Here is a 17,012-nt window from a genome sequence, read left to right as displayed (position 1 = left end):
TGCCAACATTACTGTATACAGCAGCTGTTTTTGTTGTCCAGGGTCACACATATTACTGTCAGCTATAATATGAAAGGTCACAGTGCAAGTTGCCATAAAGAGTGACCATGTCATGAATGCTATAGGGCTAACTCTCCTAAAACTAAAAGTAGTACCAGAATGTTGCACTGAACTAACCGATCTAGAACTTAAATAATCTAACACTAATTTGACATGAACGATTATTCAATCCCCTTAATTTCTACCTCTTGGCATGGTTACTAACGTAACATTTCATGAAATATCTTCAATGTTGTCTTGATGTGATTACTATGAAAAGTGCATGTTTAATGTTTATTTAGTGAATTTATAGACCAGACATCTGTTTACAATTTAAAATTAATTTGAACTTAAGTTTTTATTTTACCATTATTATTATTATTATTATTATTTAAAAAAAAAATTTTAATAATTTTTTTAATGGATTAAAGATCAATCCAGAAAATAAATCTGTGTTCGAAAACTTCATGTTTGGAACTAGATTTAGCAGTGACAGCTTGTATAACAAAAATTTTTAGAACTGTCATTTAATGTAATTTTAAATCTTAGTCAGTTCTGGATTGAATCTTTAAAGAGTCTAAAGCTTATTTTAGTATTTTTGTTGACATTGTCCTCTTGTTTTTCTGGATGCGTTCAGGCTCGGTTGGCATATGTCGAGGCACAGGGTGAGCTAAAGGTGCCATTTAAAGATGCTCTTCCTACAAGAGAGGAACAGCTTTCAACATTGCGAAACACCGAGGAGTTTGACGTCCTGGTTGTTGGCGGCGGAGCCACAGGCTCAGGATGTGCCTTAGATGCTGTCACACGGAGTATGTACTGTGTTGCAGTAGTTACTGTGTATATTAACTGTAGATGAGCATGTTTATTTAGCTCATGTTCATTTTCAGTTCAACCATGAATTGGTCATATCTATTTTTGTTCGCATTTTGGAATATCGCATAATAAATTGCTTTATGGAAACTTAAGGGCACTGAGAACTAAGTAGGATAAACTTTCCATCCAATAAGAAAAAAAGCATTGTGTGTCAGCGTCGTCTCCTGAGGCGCAAGTGATTTATTATATTAGATAAAGACTCCACGCAACTCCTTCATGTTTTCCCAACACATATTGTTCAAGTTAAGTTAATCATTAATTCATTTATTAAGTAAAAATCTAGTTTTTAAAGGCCAAACATTTTAATTCTTTCATCATTTACTCATCCTCCACTTGTTTGAAACCTTTTTGAAATACTTTCTTCTGTTGAACACAAAGGAAGATAATCTGAAAAAAACAATGGGAAAAAATCAGCTGTTGACTTCCATAGTATTTACCATAGTCCCTACTATGGATGTCAGTGGCTGTTTTTTTTCCCAACATTCTTCAAAATATCTTGTTTTGTGTTCAGCAGAAGAAAGAATGTTTAGAATATTTAGATTTTTGATTTGAACAGTGTCCCTTTTCCCTGTCAATTTACTAATCCTCAGACCATCCAAGATGAAAGTGATTTATTTTCTTTGGTGAAACACACAGAGAAGACGTATTTTTTTCAACCGTGGTTTTTGGTGATGTATAAAATGCAATTTAGGAGTCAAAAAACATATACAAGCAAAACAAAATTAATGATGATATACATTTAGGTATTATGAATTGAAGCAATCACATATGATATTACTTTTATTATCAACATAGGCTCATTCTGAATACGTAGCCCTATATACATTTCTGGAGATTGCAAAATATGCATCCAGAAGTACGTATGGCTGCATTTTGTCTTTAGAATGAACGCTACGGGGCGGTGTGACACCGTTCCTTTTCGCGCTTATCAGCTGACCGCTTACCTCCGTATGTACGGCTTTCCCGATGTTACCAGTTTGTCCAGTAGCTCAGACGTCGGCAGACTTGAGAGGAGAGGAGAGGAAAGAGGAGTCTGCTGATGAACGGTTCTAGAAAGTGGGTAAGACAAAAACAGAAGCCAAAAAATAAATAAACAAGTAAATAACGAGGGCGAGGTCTTTTCTTTTTCTGAATTGCTTTTTAAAACTGTCAGTTGGGTTTAGGGAAGTGTGTGAGCAGGTCAGTCAGTGCTTTTGAAAACAATTGGCTGGGTTTAGGGAAGGAGGAGGGTGGGTCAGTTGATCGATCAGTCAGTTAGTTACTCGACAGCGCCCTCTGGTTGATTTATGCAAGAACAGCAGCCGTGAATGGCACTCGCGAGAGAAATTTGAGATCTGAAAAAGTGTACACAGCGGCTTCTGGTGGATTCACGAAAACAAAAACTGCAAAAATTGGTGATCTCCATTTCGTGATCTCCAGAAATGTATATAGCGGTACGTTTTCAGAATGAGCCTGGCTTGATTATTATTGCCTTTTATCCACATCTACAAATGGTTTTGTCACATAATGAGTCAAATGTTGGGAATGTAAAAAAAATCTGTCTTGTCAACTGAGACAAATGTAAGCTTGTTTTATTTATCAAATACTATATGAATATGATCCAGAATAAGTATCATTTTCCATGTTTGTTTTATGCTTTTCAAAGATAATAGTCTTCCAATGTGTAAAGTTACACATTTTAATCAGTTCTTGCTAAGTGTAAATCTCATATCATGATATAATTCATCTTATATCCTGATCATTATATATGTCACGATATAATTCCTTTTCTGAAAATTCAGCCAATTAATATATTATTCAGTATATATTGACCACATAGCAGGGGCGTTGCTAGACATAAAGCTCTACTGGGGCACGAACCCCCTTCCCCCATCATATATATATATATATATATATATATATATATATATATATATATATATATATATATATATATATATATATATATATATATATATATATATATATATATATATATATATATATATAAATACATATATATATATATATATATATATATATATATATATATATATATATATATATATATAAATACACTATTATTCACTATTATTTTGAAGAATAATTATATAATAATAAGAATACTTTTATTTATAATAAATATAATATACATTTGTATATTATATTTATTATAAATAAAAGTATTTTTATTATTATACAATTATTCTTCAAAATAATCTTAAATGTAACTGGAAAACAATGTTGAGACAACTGGAGTGATATGCTAAGATCATTTAAGAAATTACTTTTGCATAAATATTACTATAAGATGTGTTATAGGATTATCTTTTGTAGACTTGACACATGGCAGATAATTAGGTTTGTTGAGTCTTACCTCCCTGACTCCTCATCCCTCCATTTTGCTTCATACAAAATAAATCTATCAGGAGGCATGCTTAGTAAGATCACCATCATATTGTTTAAACTTTAGTTTTGTCCACTTGCATAACAAAAAAGGCTGTTACGCTGGTTTTACAACGCATGAGCGGCGCGTAACAAGCAGCCTGCTTTTTTGGCGCGCATGTTTACTACCGGGACTCGCAGAAGAAGAGCAGCGCGTGCCCAGTGAATTGGGTCTAGCGACGCCCCTGCCACATAGAAAGGACAATTTTCATTTTACATTTTCAAGTACTTAAAAATGTTCTCATTCATATGTGATTATTTTTAACACTTTAGCACAGGAAAAATGGCTGATTAAAAACAATATGAACTGAATATTAATGAAATATAAAACATAAAAAAAAAAGAATGATGGGTCAACATAAGTTCAGTTTTCATCTGTTTAGCATGCATGCTTCACGATTTAAATGCCAACATGTAAACCGCTTTTTAAAACCCATGCATCGTTTCATAAACTTCTTTTATCGATGCATCTAGTGAATCAGGGAATCAGGGAGATATTAAAAAAATAGTAATAAAAACATTTTCTGCCAAATAAAAAAATTCACCTACATCTTGGATAACCCGTGGCTGAGTAAATTACCAGCAAACGTTCCTTTTTTTAGGGGTGAACAATCCTCTCAAATGTGATAATTTCTATTGGATTTCGCAAAAAGGTTTTCTTCTCATTAGAATGTGCCCGGGTGCAATAAGCATGTTGTGATATTACAGATAGCGGAGAAAGCCGTATGTAAATGACAGCAGCCACAGTCTAAATATTTGGCAGCAGAAGGTCTCGAAATGCCAGTGCATTGTCTAATCCGTTCCATACCTGTCTTTCTGCCCCCTCGTCCAGATCTGAAGACCGCCCTAGTAGAACGCAGTGATTTTTCATCGGGCACCAGCAGCAGGAGCACCAAGCTCATTCACGGAGGAGTCCGCTATCTGCAGAAAGCCATCATGAAACTAGATTATGAGCAGGTGAAGGCCCCATTTTTCCCGATTTGCCCCTAATATTTCGAAGAAGGATTGCGAGGCTGCTTGCGCCATCACTGTGACATTTTGAGCAGCTAGAAGACAGACTGAGAGAAGCACAAACATTTAGTAGGATACTGCAGGTCTGAAGCATCACCACAGAGGATTAATAACCAGAATGTACAGTATAGATTGACCAACAACTTTTTCTTATTACTCCAGTTTTGATACAATTAAAAGGATGCTATGAAGGACAATTAGAAGTTTGCACATTCAGATTTAAAACTTGAAATAACTGCATTCAACATAAGTCATTGGACAATTTAATTAACAACATAAAAATAAATGCATTTAACATATGGTTTTATTATTTATTAAAAAGGGGGTAACACTTAATCTATAATTCACAATATAGTCATATTTACATACCATTAACTAAGGCTCTTAGGTCAATAACCTATTTATTAGCTGCTTATTAATAGCTATTAGTGTATTAATTGGGTTTAGGTATTGGGGAGGATCAGGTATATAGAATAAGATCATACTTCATATTTACTAAAACACAGTTAATATCTTAGTAATAGGCAGGTAATAAACCTTAAATAATTCTGTTAAATAATTATCATACAGCGGGGAAAATAAGTTTTGAACACTTCATGTTTTTCCTGGGAATAATATTTCTAAAATAACTGTTGACATGGAATTGAAACAGATTTTGGTAAAAACCCAAACAATACAGACATAAAAATAAAACAAACAATAAAAAAAATCTGAAAAATGAGTTATGTGTATTAACAATGAAATGACGAATGATGGCAGCTTAAAGACGTCTCTCACGTGGAGAATGAAGTTCCATGCATTGCTCAGGCGTGATTTTTTTCTTTTCTCACAGACTTCAACAGTGTAAAAGTCTTGATGGCTCTGTGGGTCTCGTCTATCAAATCTGATCTTTAATTTGTGTTTTATATTGGATTTAAGTCAGGTGATTGGATGGGCCATTCTACAGTTTGATTTTCTTTCTTTGAAAGCATTTAAGAGTTTCCTTGGCTGTGTTTTGGATCATTGTTTTGATGAAATGTCCTGATAATGTGGATGTTGTACTGAAGCAGCTAATATTAATTTGCAATGACGAAGGGCAGAGGGTTCCTGAATAATTACTGAGAGATTTTAGTTGCTGTCTGGGCTTTCACTGCTTGCCTACACCTCCCTTGCTTCATGTGTTCAATACTTTTTCCCTGTGTCATTTCATTTCTTTTTATGCATAACTAAATTTGTAAACTAATTACATTCTTTGGTTGTTACCAACATCCGGGGAACATTTCAAGTCAACATCACCTTTAAAAATGTGTTTTCTGAGGAAAAATAGTGCCGTGTTCAATACTTATTTCCCCGCTGTAAATATTATATAAATATTTTAATGTTTGAACTATTTTACTTTTATTTTGAGTTCTTGCCTGAATATTATGTGTCCTGTTCATTTTTTTTCTGAGCAAAACAATTACAATTTACTGTGATTTACAGTAGGTCTACTGAAATATAATTCTGTAATTTGTAAATTGTAATTTATTTACCAATATACCAAAAAAACCTATAAATATTTGTAATATATATATATATACAGTTGAAGTTAGAATTATTAGCCCCCCTGTTTATTTTTTTCCCCAATTTCTGTTTAACGGAGAGAAGATTTTTTCAACACATTTCTAAACATAATAGTTTTAATAACTTATTTCTAAAAACTGATTTATTTTATCTTTGCCATGATTGCAGTAAATAATATTTGACTAGATATTTTTCAAGACACTTCGATACAGCTTAAAGTGACATTTAAAGGCTTAATTAGGTTAACTAGGCAAGTTAGGGTAATTAGGCAAGTTATTGTATAACAACGGTTTGCTTTGTTGACTATCGAAAAAAATATATCTTAAAGGGGCTAATAATTTTGACCTTAAAATTGTTTTAAAAGAATTAAAAACTGCTTTTATTCTAGCTGAAATAAAACAAAAAAGACTTTCTTCAGAAGAAAAAATATTATCAGACATACTTTGAAAATTTTCTTGCTGTGCTAAACATCTTTTGGGAAATATTTAAAAAAGATTTAAAGCATGGCTAATAATTCTGACTTTAAACATTAGACATCTTGAATTTTTTTACTTAACCTTTTTCAGTTTTTTAGTTTTGTACATTACGTTACACTTTTAAGGTTTTTTTATTGCAGCTTTTCAATTTATGAGTAAGTTACAATGTACTACTGGCATTTTAATGGTTTGTTCTACAACCTAAATTACATTCAGTATATAAAATATTCCCTAAAAGTATGACTGTGAATCTTCTGGAGGCATGAATTTTATGTTTTACGGTTGTTTTTCTGCATTCACAGTACATGATGGTGAAAGAAGCCCTTCACGAACGTGCCAATCTGCTGGAAATTGCCCCTCACCTATCCGCACCTTTACCCATAATGCTTCCTGTTTACAAGTAAGGAAACCAGTTCATCTAATTACAACCCATTATTCAGTACCTGTCAGACAATAAAAGAGGGAAAAAAGGAGAAATACGAGACTTTGAGGGAAAGAAAGTTAAAGAGAAAGACCGGAGACGTCCTAGATTCATAAAAGACAGTTTTTGTATTTAAAACTATTGAGAAGTTCACAGAAATGGCATTGAACCTTTCAGTTGGATGCCCGCAGCAGGTGGGGTTCAGTATTTCTGTGGATCAATGCTGAACCTCTCGCCTCCTCACTCTCTGCCCCTTGTCATTCAGGGTTTTTAAAGGATCTTCCTGTCCTTACCATCATCATTACTAATTACTCGTGGCATTTATGCCTTGCTCTGATATTTAAAGCAGCCGGAGGAGTGTGAAAGGGTCACAGAAATGAGAAACCTCAAGATTACATCACTTGCCTGTCAAGACTTTTTTTAAAAACATAAAACAAATATTTCACAATATGACTTAGTGGTACCTGTACAAATCCAATTCAGCTCATGTACAACTGTATATATTATAATTAGATATAAACTCTGCTAAAATGTGTTTAAAATAGTTCAAAACCAGTGAAAACAGAGTATTTTGAAAATGCTTACGACTTTGAGTTTCAAAATGCTGGTGTTTTGTGTTCAACACAGGCTTATTGTGGATATATACCCCTGTCTACATTTCTGGAGAGCGCAAATTATGTAGCCAGAGGTATGTGTGGCTGAATTTTGTCTTTAAAATGAACCCTACCGGGTGGTACGATGCCGCCAACAGCTTCTGTTCCTTTTTGCGCTACAAGCTGACCGCTTACCTCCATATAGATAGCTTTACTGCTGTTACCAGTTTCCCCAGTGGCTCGTAGCAGAAACCAGGTAAAACAAAAGCAAAAAAAATTAAAAATAAATAAACAACAGGCTTAAAACGTGATGTAATCATGCAGCTTTTCTTTTTCTAGATTGCTTTTGAAAACACTATTGGTTGGGATTAGGGAAGGGGGTTGGGGGGGTCAGTCGGTCAGTCATTCAGTCGACATCAAGCTGGCCTGGTCAGCGACAGTGTATATTGCGCTCTCTGGTAGATTTATGCAAGAAAAACACAGCAGCCTCTGGTGGATTTGCAAAAACATAAACTGCGAGCAGTCGTACCTCCAGTCACGTATTTTGCTGTCCCAGAAATTTTGACTTTGGTACATATTCGCAATGAGCCTGGGTTGCTTGCGTCAGTGTAGACGGACTGAAATGTAAACTTTTTAAAATGGAGGCGCAGCTATTCACAATTGCTTGCTGATTGGTCTTTTGGACTATTGTTTATCACATCCTGGTTCGTCCAGTCTCTCTCTCATGTGAACAAAAACAGTAATATGTTTTTCTATTGTCTACAGAACAAACCATCATTATACAATGATTTGCCTAATTACCGCCTTTAAATGTCACTTTAAGCTGAATACTAGTATCTTAAAAAAAATATCTAGTAAAATATTATTTACTGTCATCATGGCGAAGATACAGGAAATTAGTTATTAGAAATTAGTCATTAAACTATTATGCTTGAAATGGGGGGCCGGGCAGGGGCCACTTGCACTTTTAGGGGGCACACTTTAACATACATCACAAACTACTTAAACAATTATTCAAAGTCATTTTTTCAAGCATGACTCTGCAGTCTTCATAAACAAGTTAATTAAATAACTTAAACTCAAAATAATCTTCCATGTTAATTTATTTGACAAGTAACTTTGTATTGTAGTAGGATAACACATTTCTAACATTCAAGTGCATCAAGGCACATTTTTGCATCTGTAAACTTTAAAAAATACAGTTGAAGTCAATTTTTTTGCATTTGAAATAATGTTTTCCAAGTGATTTTTTTTACAAACCAAGGAGATTTTCACAGTATTTCCTATAAGTCAAAAACAATTCTTCTGGAGTCATAATAATAAGTCTTATTTCTTATAGCTTAATTCTTAGATTAAATTTTTTTCTGACAGAGAGAGCGAGTGTGCGCGGAAGCTGAGAGAGCGAGTGTGTGCGACACCGAGAGCGCACGAGAGAGGCCTCAGTCATATCTCTGCAGTCTGCCACTGATGGCTGAACTCACTTCTCTGTGGCGATTTTGACACAGAAAATACCTGGCCAAATTTAGGGGGGCCAAACGGGAGGCCAAGCTTGTTAACACAGGGGCACCGCTCCCCTACCGCCACTGACTGTAGGTAAATGCATATAGTAAACAGGTACTAAATGGTCATTTGATAATTTTACGTTTCTAATTTGGCAACCATTAAACGTCACCTGGGAAATGGTTTGAATTTCCGTCTAGTAAAAACATTAGCATAACATTTGGAATGACACAAAACTCTACACGGTTTAGTGTATAAATGCGTAAATGTATAGTGTATGAATGCATTGTGTAAAGTGGTCATGTTTCACGCATTTTAGGCCATGTCCACACATACAGGGGTATTTTTCCCTCCATTTTCGTCCACATGAAAACACAAAACACACTGTGATGCATGCCGGATGAACTGGTGGTGATAAAACCTTAGAATAAAGCCATGTTCACCAATCAGAAAGGGAAAAAACAGCAAGCATGTGGCAAAAACTTGGGTTTTAGTGGCCACACAGCCACGTTTTGACTGGATTTACTGAAAATCTTGTCCTGTTCGGAGTTTTTCAGAAAGTTTCAGTGCTTTTTTTGCATTGATATATGACCAAACTGCCTATAAAAATGTGGTCTTAAAAATACATTCGTGTTGATTGTGTGTAGTGTTAACAGAGATCGTTTTTCTGATATGCAAAAAATGTAAAGAGATAATTTATATTGTAAAACATTTTTTTTTTTTTTATTAAAACGCACTAGGGCAAACGGCACCTTTATTATTATTTACTCATATCCCACTTATTCCAAACATATTTGAGTTTTGTCTTCTGTTGAACACAAAAGAAGATATTTTGAAGAATGTTGGTAACTGGTAGCCATTGATTTTATTGGTAATTTGTTAAATGTCAGTGGCTATGGTTTTCAAGATTCTTCGAAATATCTTCTTTTGTTTTTAAATGACAAAAATAACCTCATAAAGGTTTGCAATCACCTGAGGAGACGTTAATGCTGAGTAAATAAAAAAAATCATAATTTTCATAAAATTTTCATAAATTCATAAAAATGTAATAAAATCTTTGTTAGAATATTTTGAATGTGGATTGTGCCATCAGCGCATTTGTGTGTTTCTTAGCCTTGTTCATCAACAGAAACGGGAAATAATAGTGTGATGTTGTTTTAATTAGGTGGTGGCAGTTGCCATATTACTGGGCTGGCATTAAAATGTATGACCTGGTTGCCGGATCTCACTGTCTGAAGAGCAGTTACGTCTTGAGCAAGAGCAAAGCACTGGAGTTCTTCCCAATGCTGAAGAAAGACAAACTGGTGGGAGCCATTGTCTACTATGACGGTGAGCAAATCTATGATACATTCAGAGCCAATGTGTAACTGTGAACATTTTATTTCTATGTTGGCCAATAATCAACTTAAAATGTCAAACAAAAGTTTCATTAGATTAATTAAATAGGAGGCGAAACGGTGGCTAAGTGGTTAGCACTGTCACCTTACAGCAAGAAGGTCGCTGGTTCGAATCCTGGCTGGGCTAGTTGGCATTTCTGTGTGGAGTGTGAATGAGTGCATATGGGTGTTTCCTAGTACTAGGTTGTAGCTGGAAGGCATCCACTGTGTAAAACATATGCTGGATAAGTTGATGGTTCATTCCGCTGTGGTGACCCCTGATGAATAAAGGGACTAAGCCGAAGGAAAATGGATGAATATTTCAATAGTAAAGCGATAGTTCACTCAAAATGGAAATTTTGTCAATATTTTTTCATCCTCCTTGTGTTACAAACCTGTTTGACTTTCTTTCTTCTGTTGAAGTAAAAAGAAGATATTTAGAAAAATGTTGGAAACTGGTAACCATTGACTTCCATTGTAATTGTTTTTTCCTGCTATAAACGTCAATAGTCACTGGTTTCCAACATTCTTCAGAATATCTTCTTTTGCGTTCAGCAGAGAAAAGAACCACTTGAGGGAGCGTAATTGACGAGTACACTTTTATTTTGAGGTGAGCTGCTCCTTTAATGTGTGTATTCATAGAATAACAAAATATTTATGGTATTTATTTACTTGGATTGTATTTTTGTAACTTTAAAAAAAATCATCCTAATATGCCAGTTGGGGGCAACAGCCCTTGCAGCTTGCAGGGTTGCAGCTGGAAGAGCATCCGCTGTGTAAAACATATGCTGGATAAGTTGGTGGTTCATTCTGTTGTGGCGATCCCTGATGAATAAAGGGATTAAACCGAAGGAAAATCAATAAATATGCCAGTTTACTCCTTGGGAAACATTTGTTATTTTTATTATCAGTGTTAACAAGAGTGTTTTGTTCTTAATATTTCTCTTGTGGAAACCATGGTATTTTTACCAGATTTATTTTTTATGAATAGAAACTTTCAAAGTTTTCAGAAACATTTATTTGAAAAATAAATATCATATAAAAACATTTTTTAGTGCCTATTGTCAATGAAAGCAATAGTATAAATTATGGTACGTCATGTTCATGCACAATAGCTTAATACAATCACGCGTAATTCCACATTTAAAAACATATTAAAAGTAATAAATGGCATCGTTCTCATAATGTCATACATAAACCATACTTTATTCATTTGATGGATACAAATGAAATCAGAAGCTTTCACTGGATGGAAAGCTTGCGGTTAGCTAAACTGTGCCATTGTTTCCGGTATCATCATCTCTCCCAGAAAGCATTTAAATCATCTTGATATTGCCTTTCTCTTTTCATTATTTACATATGTGACCTTTAAAGAACAATCAAATCAAATCGAGTTGTGTATCGAATCGAATTGCTGTCAACCCATAGATTCACACTCTTAATTCAGAGGTTTATTTCTCATGAGAGGTTACAGGTTTGAATCGGACTTCTTAAATTATAATTCAGTTTTCTTTATCGATAGATGCATATCGCGTATAGTGGCGTATTAATTGCATTTTACTTTGATATTAATCTAGTTGGTGTTGCTTTTCGCGTTTTGTTATTTAAATATGTGACACGCATTGAATGGAATTGAATGACTATCAGCCTCTTGATTCACATCCTTAATTCAGAGGTCTTGTGAGAGGTTACAGGTGGGAATCAGACTTTTTATAATTAATTGTAATTTATAAGTCAATTTCTTTGTCAGTAGATGCATATCAGTGGCTAATAAGCTAAATACAAATGTGAGCATTTAGAGCACTTGTTTGCAGATAATTATATGTACAAAAATATAATATACAGTTGAAGTCAGAAGTCAGAATACAGCCCCCCTGAATTATTAGCCCCCCTGTTTATTTTTTTCCCCAATTTCTGTTTAAGGTTTTTTCAACACATTTCAACAGAAGGCTTTATAACTCATTTCTAATAACTGATTTATTTTAGCTTTGCCATGATGACAGTAAATATTTGACTTGATATTTTTCAAGACATTTCACTACAGCTTAAAGTGACATTTAAAGGCTTAATTAGCTTAATTAGGCTAACTAGGCAAGTCATTTTATAAAAATGGTTTGTTCTGTAGACTATCGAAAACAAATATCGACTAAAGGGGCTAATAATTTTGACCTTAAAATTAAAAGCTGCTTTTATTCTAAAAAAAGACTTTCTCCTGAAGAAAAAATATTATCAGATAATACTGTGAAAATTTCCTTGCTCCCTTAAACATCATTTGGGAAATAATTAAAAAAGAAAGAAAAAATTCAAAGGGGGCTAATAATTTTGACTTCAACTGTATGTCTATATATATATATATATATATATATATATATATATATATATATATATATATATACACACACACACAGTTGTATATATATAGGACTGGGTTGCAGCTGTAAGGGCATCCACTGTGAAAAAACATATGCTGTATAATAAAGGGACTAAGGAAAATTAATGAATGAATGAATTTAAGCTTTGAAAACTGAATGTTTTTTATTGACCCATTATAGTTTTCTGCAAATAAATGTTCTAAATACTAAATAATCACATCTAAAATTGTAGACACATTACCAGTAGTTCATAAAATCAATATAAAATGCAAAATTAAATTAATTCACACTTATTCATTGAAAATCCAGAGAATTGATAATGATGCAAAAGTAATCTGACATGTCAATCAAAAATAATTGCTGTTAATTCGTGAAATTTCATCATTTAGAAATTATGTTATCATTTGAAAATGAATTATGTCTTTGTCAATAGCTTTTTATGCATGACTTATTAATTATATTTGGTTTCATTTTATTTTAAGGTGTCCTAATTATAGTGTAACTATTCATTTATCTACTGAGTAATAATAATTAATTACATCAGTGTTGGGGAAGTTATTTCCAAAAATTAATTAATTACTAATTTCACCATTAAATTTGTATTTAAGTAACATTTTTAATTACTTGGTCTACAATTAGTAACCTAATTACTCAAGTAAATTAATTATTATTACTTAATACTATTTCCATTAAAAAAACTTAACACATATAGACAATGGAAATTAAACTCTTTTAATTCAAGTCAAACAGAAACCTTTAGTTTTATTTAAAAAAATTAAATACTTAAAAACTTTTAAACTAACGACACCACATTTCATATGGTGACAAATCTTTTATTTCATTGTTTCTTAGGCAACTGTTAGACAAATCTAAAATTCTTATCAAATCTGCAAAATATATGAATAACAAAAATATATACAGTATTCATGTACACAACTGCTCGGCTTCTTTTAATATATATTTTTCAACTATTTACTCATTCAATTCATTTTTTTTTCATAAGCATGTGCATTCATCCTAATTAATGTAACGTTCTGTAGTTGGACAATATAGTTAATCTGCGAAATATATTTGTGTAACAAAAAAATACAATTGACCTGCTTCTCTGAATTGATTTATGTACAATATTTAAGGCATGTACATTTTTAGTAACTGAAATTAAATTACAGGAAAATTGAAAGTACAGGTAATGCCTTTATTTATTTATTTATTTATTTATTTATTTTTGCATAAAAGTAATTTAATTACAGCAATTAGTTGTTTTTGAAACTAATCGTTCCAAACACTGGTTACAATATGGTTAAGATTATAGTCCATGTTATGTTTAGGCTTATTTGCATGTAATTATTCATTCATTCATTGATTATATTTCTTTTTGGCTTAGTCTCTTTATTAATCAGGCGTCGCTACAGCGGAATGAACCGCCAACTTATCCAGCATATGTTTTACGCAGTGAATGCCCTTCCAGCTGCAACCCAACACTGGGAAACACCTATTCACTCTAATTCACACACATACACTACGGACAATTTAGCTATTCAATTCACCTATAGCACATGTCTTTGGACTGTAGGGAAAAGTGGAGCACCCGGAGGAATCCACCACGAACATGGTGAGAACATGCAAACTCCACACAGAAATGCTAACTGATCCAGCCGGGGCTCGAACCAGCAACCTTCTTGCTGTGAGGCGATTGTCCTACCCACTGCGCCACTGTGACACCTGTGATAATTCATAATTAGTTATAATTACTAAAGTATGTGTAACATACACACCTTAAAATAAAGTGTTACCATACATTAAGTTTTGTGATTAACTGATTTAAAAAGGTTCTAACCATGTCTTTAACCTTTTTTCAAAACAGTACAAATCTTTCATACACTGCAAAAAATCTTGCTGCCTTAAATTTTGTTAGTTGAATCAAATGAACTTTTCTAGTCATCTCAACTTAGATCAATCAAACTGACTTTTAAAATATTAAGTTAAACTTTGTATATTTTAAAAAATGTAGTTGAAACCTGATTAACTTCATTCATTCATCAATCCATTCTTTGGCTTAGTATTTGAATTATCAGAGGTTGCCACAGCGGAATGAACCACCAACTACTCCAGCATATATTTTACACAGCGGATGCCCTTCCAGCCACAACCCAGTGAACTGTAAAAAGCGATTAGTTACTTAACTTTAGTAAAATGAGTAAACCAGTTGCATTAAAAGTAACAAGTTTACTTAAAATAAAGTGAGTAAACCTGTTATAGCTTGGAACTATTGAGTTGACTTAACTAAGTTTTTATAATTATAAATAAACTTAATAATTTTAATTTAATTCATTTACATTTATATAGCACTTTTCTGGACATTCAAAGCGCTTTACACATTGGGGGGAGTCTCCGTATCCACCACCAGTGTGTGCAGGATGACACGACGGCAGCCTTATTACGCCAGACCACACACCAGCTGATTGGTGAAGAAGAGACAGAGTGATGAAGCCAGTTATGATATGGGGATGGTTAAGAGGCCATGATAGACAGAGGCCAGTGGGCAAATTTGGGATTTTTAACGACCACAGAGAGTCAAGACTTCGATTTAACATCTCATCCGAAAGACGCCGCTCACTGAGCAGTATAGAGTCTCCTTCACTATAATGGGGCGTTAGGACCCACACAGACCGCAGGTTGAGCACCCCCTGCTGGTCTCACTAACACCACTTCCAGCAGCAGCCAAGCTTTCCCATGTGGTCTCCAGTCTATGGTGGTCTCTCAACCAGGTACTGACTGGGCGCAGCCCTGCTTGGCTTCAGTGGGTGACCATGTGAGAGTTACAGAGAGCTAGCTGCTAGCTATATGAAGGCAATGAGTTTGCTCAGTTTTTAAAATGAAGTCAATCAATCACTTTAAAAGCAATGGGTTTACTCGCTTATTTAAAGTTAAGTCAACTAAATCCTTTTTACAGTGCAATGGGAATCCGGATTAATTTATTAATGTTGTTAAAGCAACATACACATATGTGTTGTCTTGACTTTTTGTCTTTAAATCTTTGACAGTGTAGTAATGCCTTTGCAAAGCTGATAGGAAAACTAAGTGGCTGTTTTTAATTAATTAAACAGTTCATGATTTGTTCTCATTCAAACATCTTAATCTTAGTCGTTTGCTTCTTAATACAGCAGTAAGTGCAAGCTAATTTGTCTCTCTGACATTCCTGCATAATCTCCAGAAACCCGCCACCGGCTGTTACCACCGAATCTCATTGTGCCCGTGTCTCTTTTGGCCCGTCTGCGGCCCGAGCCGCCCGAGGCTGCCACCAGGCAAAACTTCCATATGTTCCTGGTTAGTCTGGGTGTGCAGAATGTGTCCCCTTTCCTCAAGGTCCCATCATGGCAGCGCAAGCCCCGCCCTCCGTCCCTGCCTTCCGGTGCCTCCTGTCACAGCGCATTTGGGCCGCGTTGATACACACGGGCAGCAGCTTATATTCAGAGGGCGTGCGGCGGCTATCTGAGCAGCGATCTGTCACATCGCGTCCATCTGTGCGAGAAACACAGGCGAAGAGACGTCTGATGCTCTGCTGCTGTGTTTACGTGCGCGAAAAAAAAGCGCCTTCATTTGCGTATGTATGCGTGGAGGATCCAAACGCACGATTGTGATGACAGTTTAGAGGTTTTATTCCTTCTTCTCCCCACGTCCGTTCCTCCCACCACCACCAGCCCCCCTCCACCATCCCTCCTTCCCCTGGGTTGTCAGCCGGCTTTTCTCTCCAATTATTCAATCTGGAACAATCACGGCCGTGACATTTCCGAATCTGACCTTCTCCGCTGGAGATCGCAGCCTGCCTGTCGCTATTTGCCTCCCTCTATTTCTCTCTCTCTCTCCTTTTTCCTGCACTCGCATCGCTTCTTCTCCTCCTGTCCCTCATCCTCCTTGAGTCCTCTCTCTCTCTCCTTTTCTTTCCTTCACTATCTCATCCACATGCACGGCCGCCCGTCACATCCTTCCTCTACTATGATATGTCATTCATTCTAGCTGCGGGTCTTTTTTATTAATCTAATCTGACGCTAAAACTCCCTTATCTGCGTTTTCAGTCATTTGTAATGTCGCGTTTTCTTTATTTCATTATAATTTCGCTTGCAGCACACACACACACAAAAAAAGCCCTGCTCTTTTCGACGTACCTGCAAGCTGTGGTCTAATAAACATTGAAGCTCAGCCAAGCGTTTTCTGTCTGCGGGACACAGCCTTTCGTGTTGTGCTCTCTCTTGCTTGGTTTTAATAATATTCCAACATTCATATGTGCATATTACGAGTCCCTATGTGCGTATTTTTTTGCCTGCATCATGGTTTGAGCGCACAGCCGCGAGCGCCGGCGCAGGTTCATGGGATCTCTAACAAAG

At 34.9% G+C, this 17,012-nt stretch overlaps 1 protein-coding gene across 2 annotated transcripts in view; it reads left to right on the top strand.

The window, feature by feature from the left end:
* Window positions 1–17,012, top strand: part of gpd2 (glycerol-3-phosphate dehydrogenase 2 (mitochondrial)) — a 76,323-nt gene that overhangs the window by 13,934 nt on the left and 45,377 nt on the right. For both annotated transcript variants that reach the window (XM_056459631.1, XM_056459630.1), the window contains 4 exons: window positions 677–848; window positions 4,169–4,293; window positions 6,668–6,765; window positions 10,045–10,208. In XM_056459631.1, the coding sequence (XP_056315606.1) occupies window positions 677–848; window positions 4,169–4,293; window positions 6,668–6,765; window positions 10,045–10,208 (559 nt within the window). The remainder of the gene's footprint in view (window positions 1–676; window positions 849–4,168; window positions 4,294–6,667; window positions 6,766–10,044; window positions 10,209–17,012) is intronic.

This window comes from Danio aesculapii, chromosome 6, assembly GCF_903798145.1.
Source record: "Danio aesculapii chromosome 6, fDanAes4.1, whole genome shotgun sequence".
Taxonomy (NCBI): domain Eukaryota; kingdom Metazoa; phylum Chordata; class Actinopteri; order Cypriniformes; family Danionidae; genus Danio; species Danio aesculapii.
This window is presented reverse-complemented; position numbering and strand designations above follow the sequence as displayed.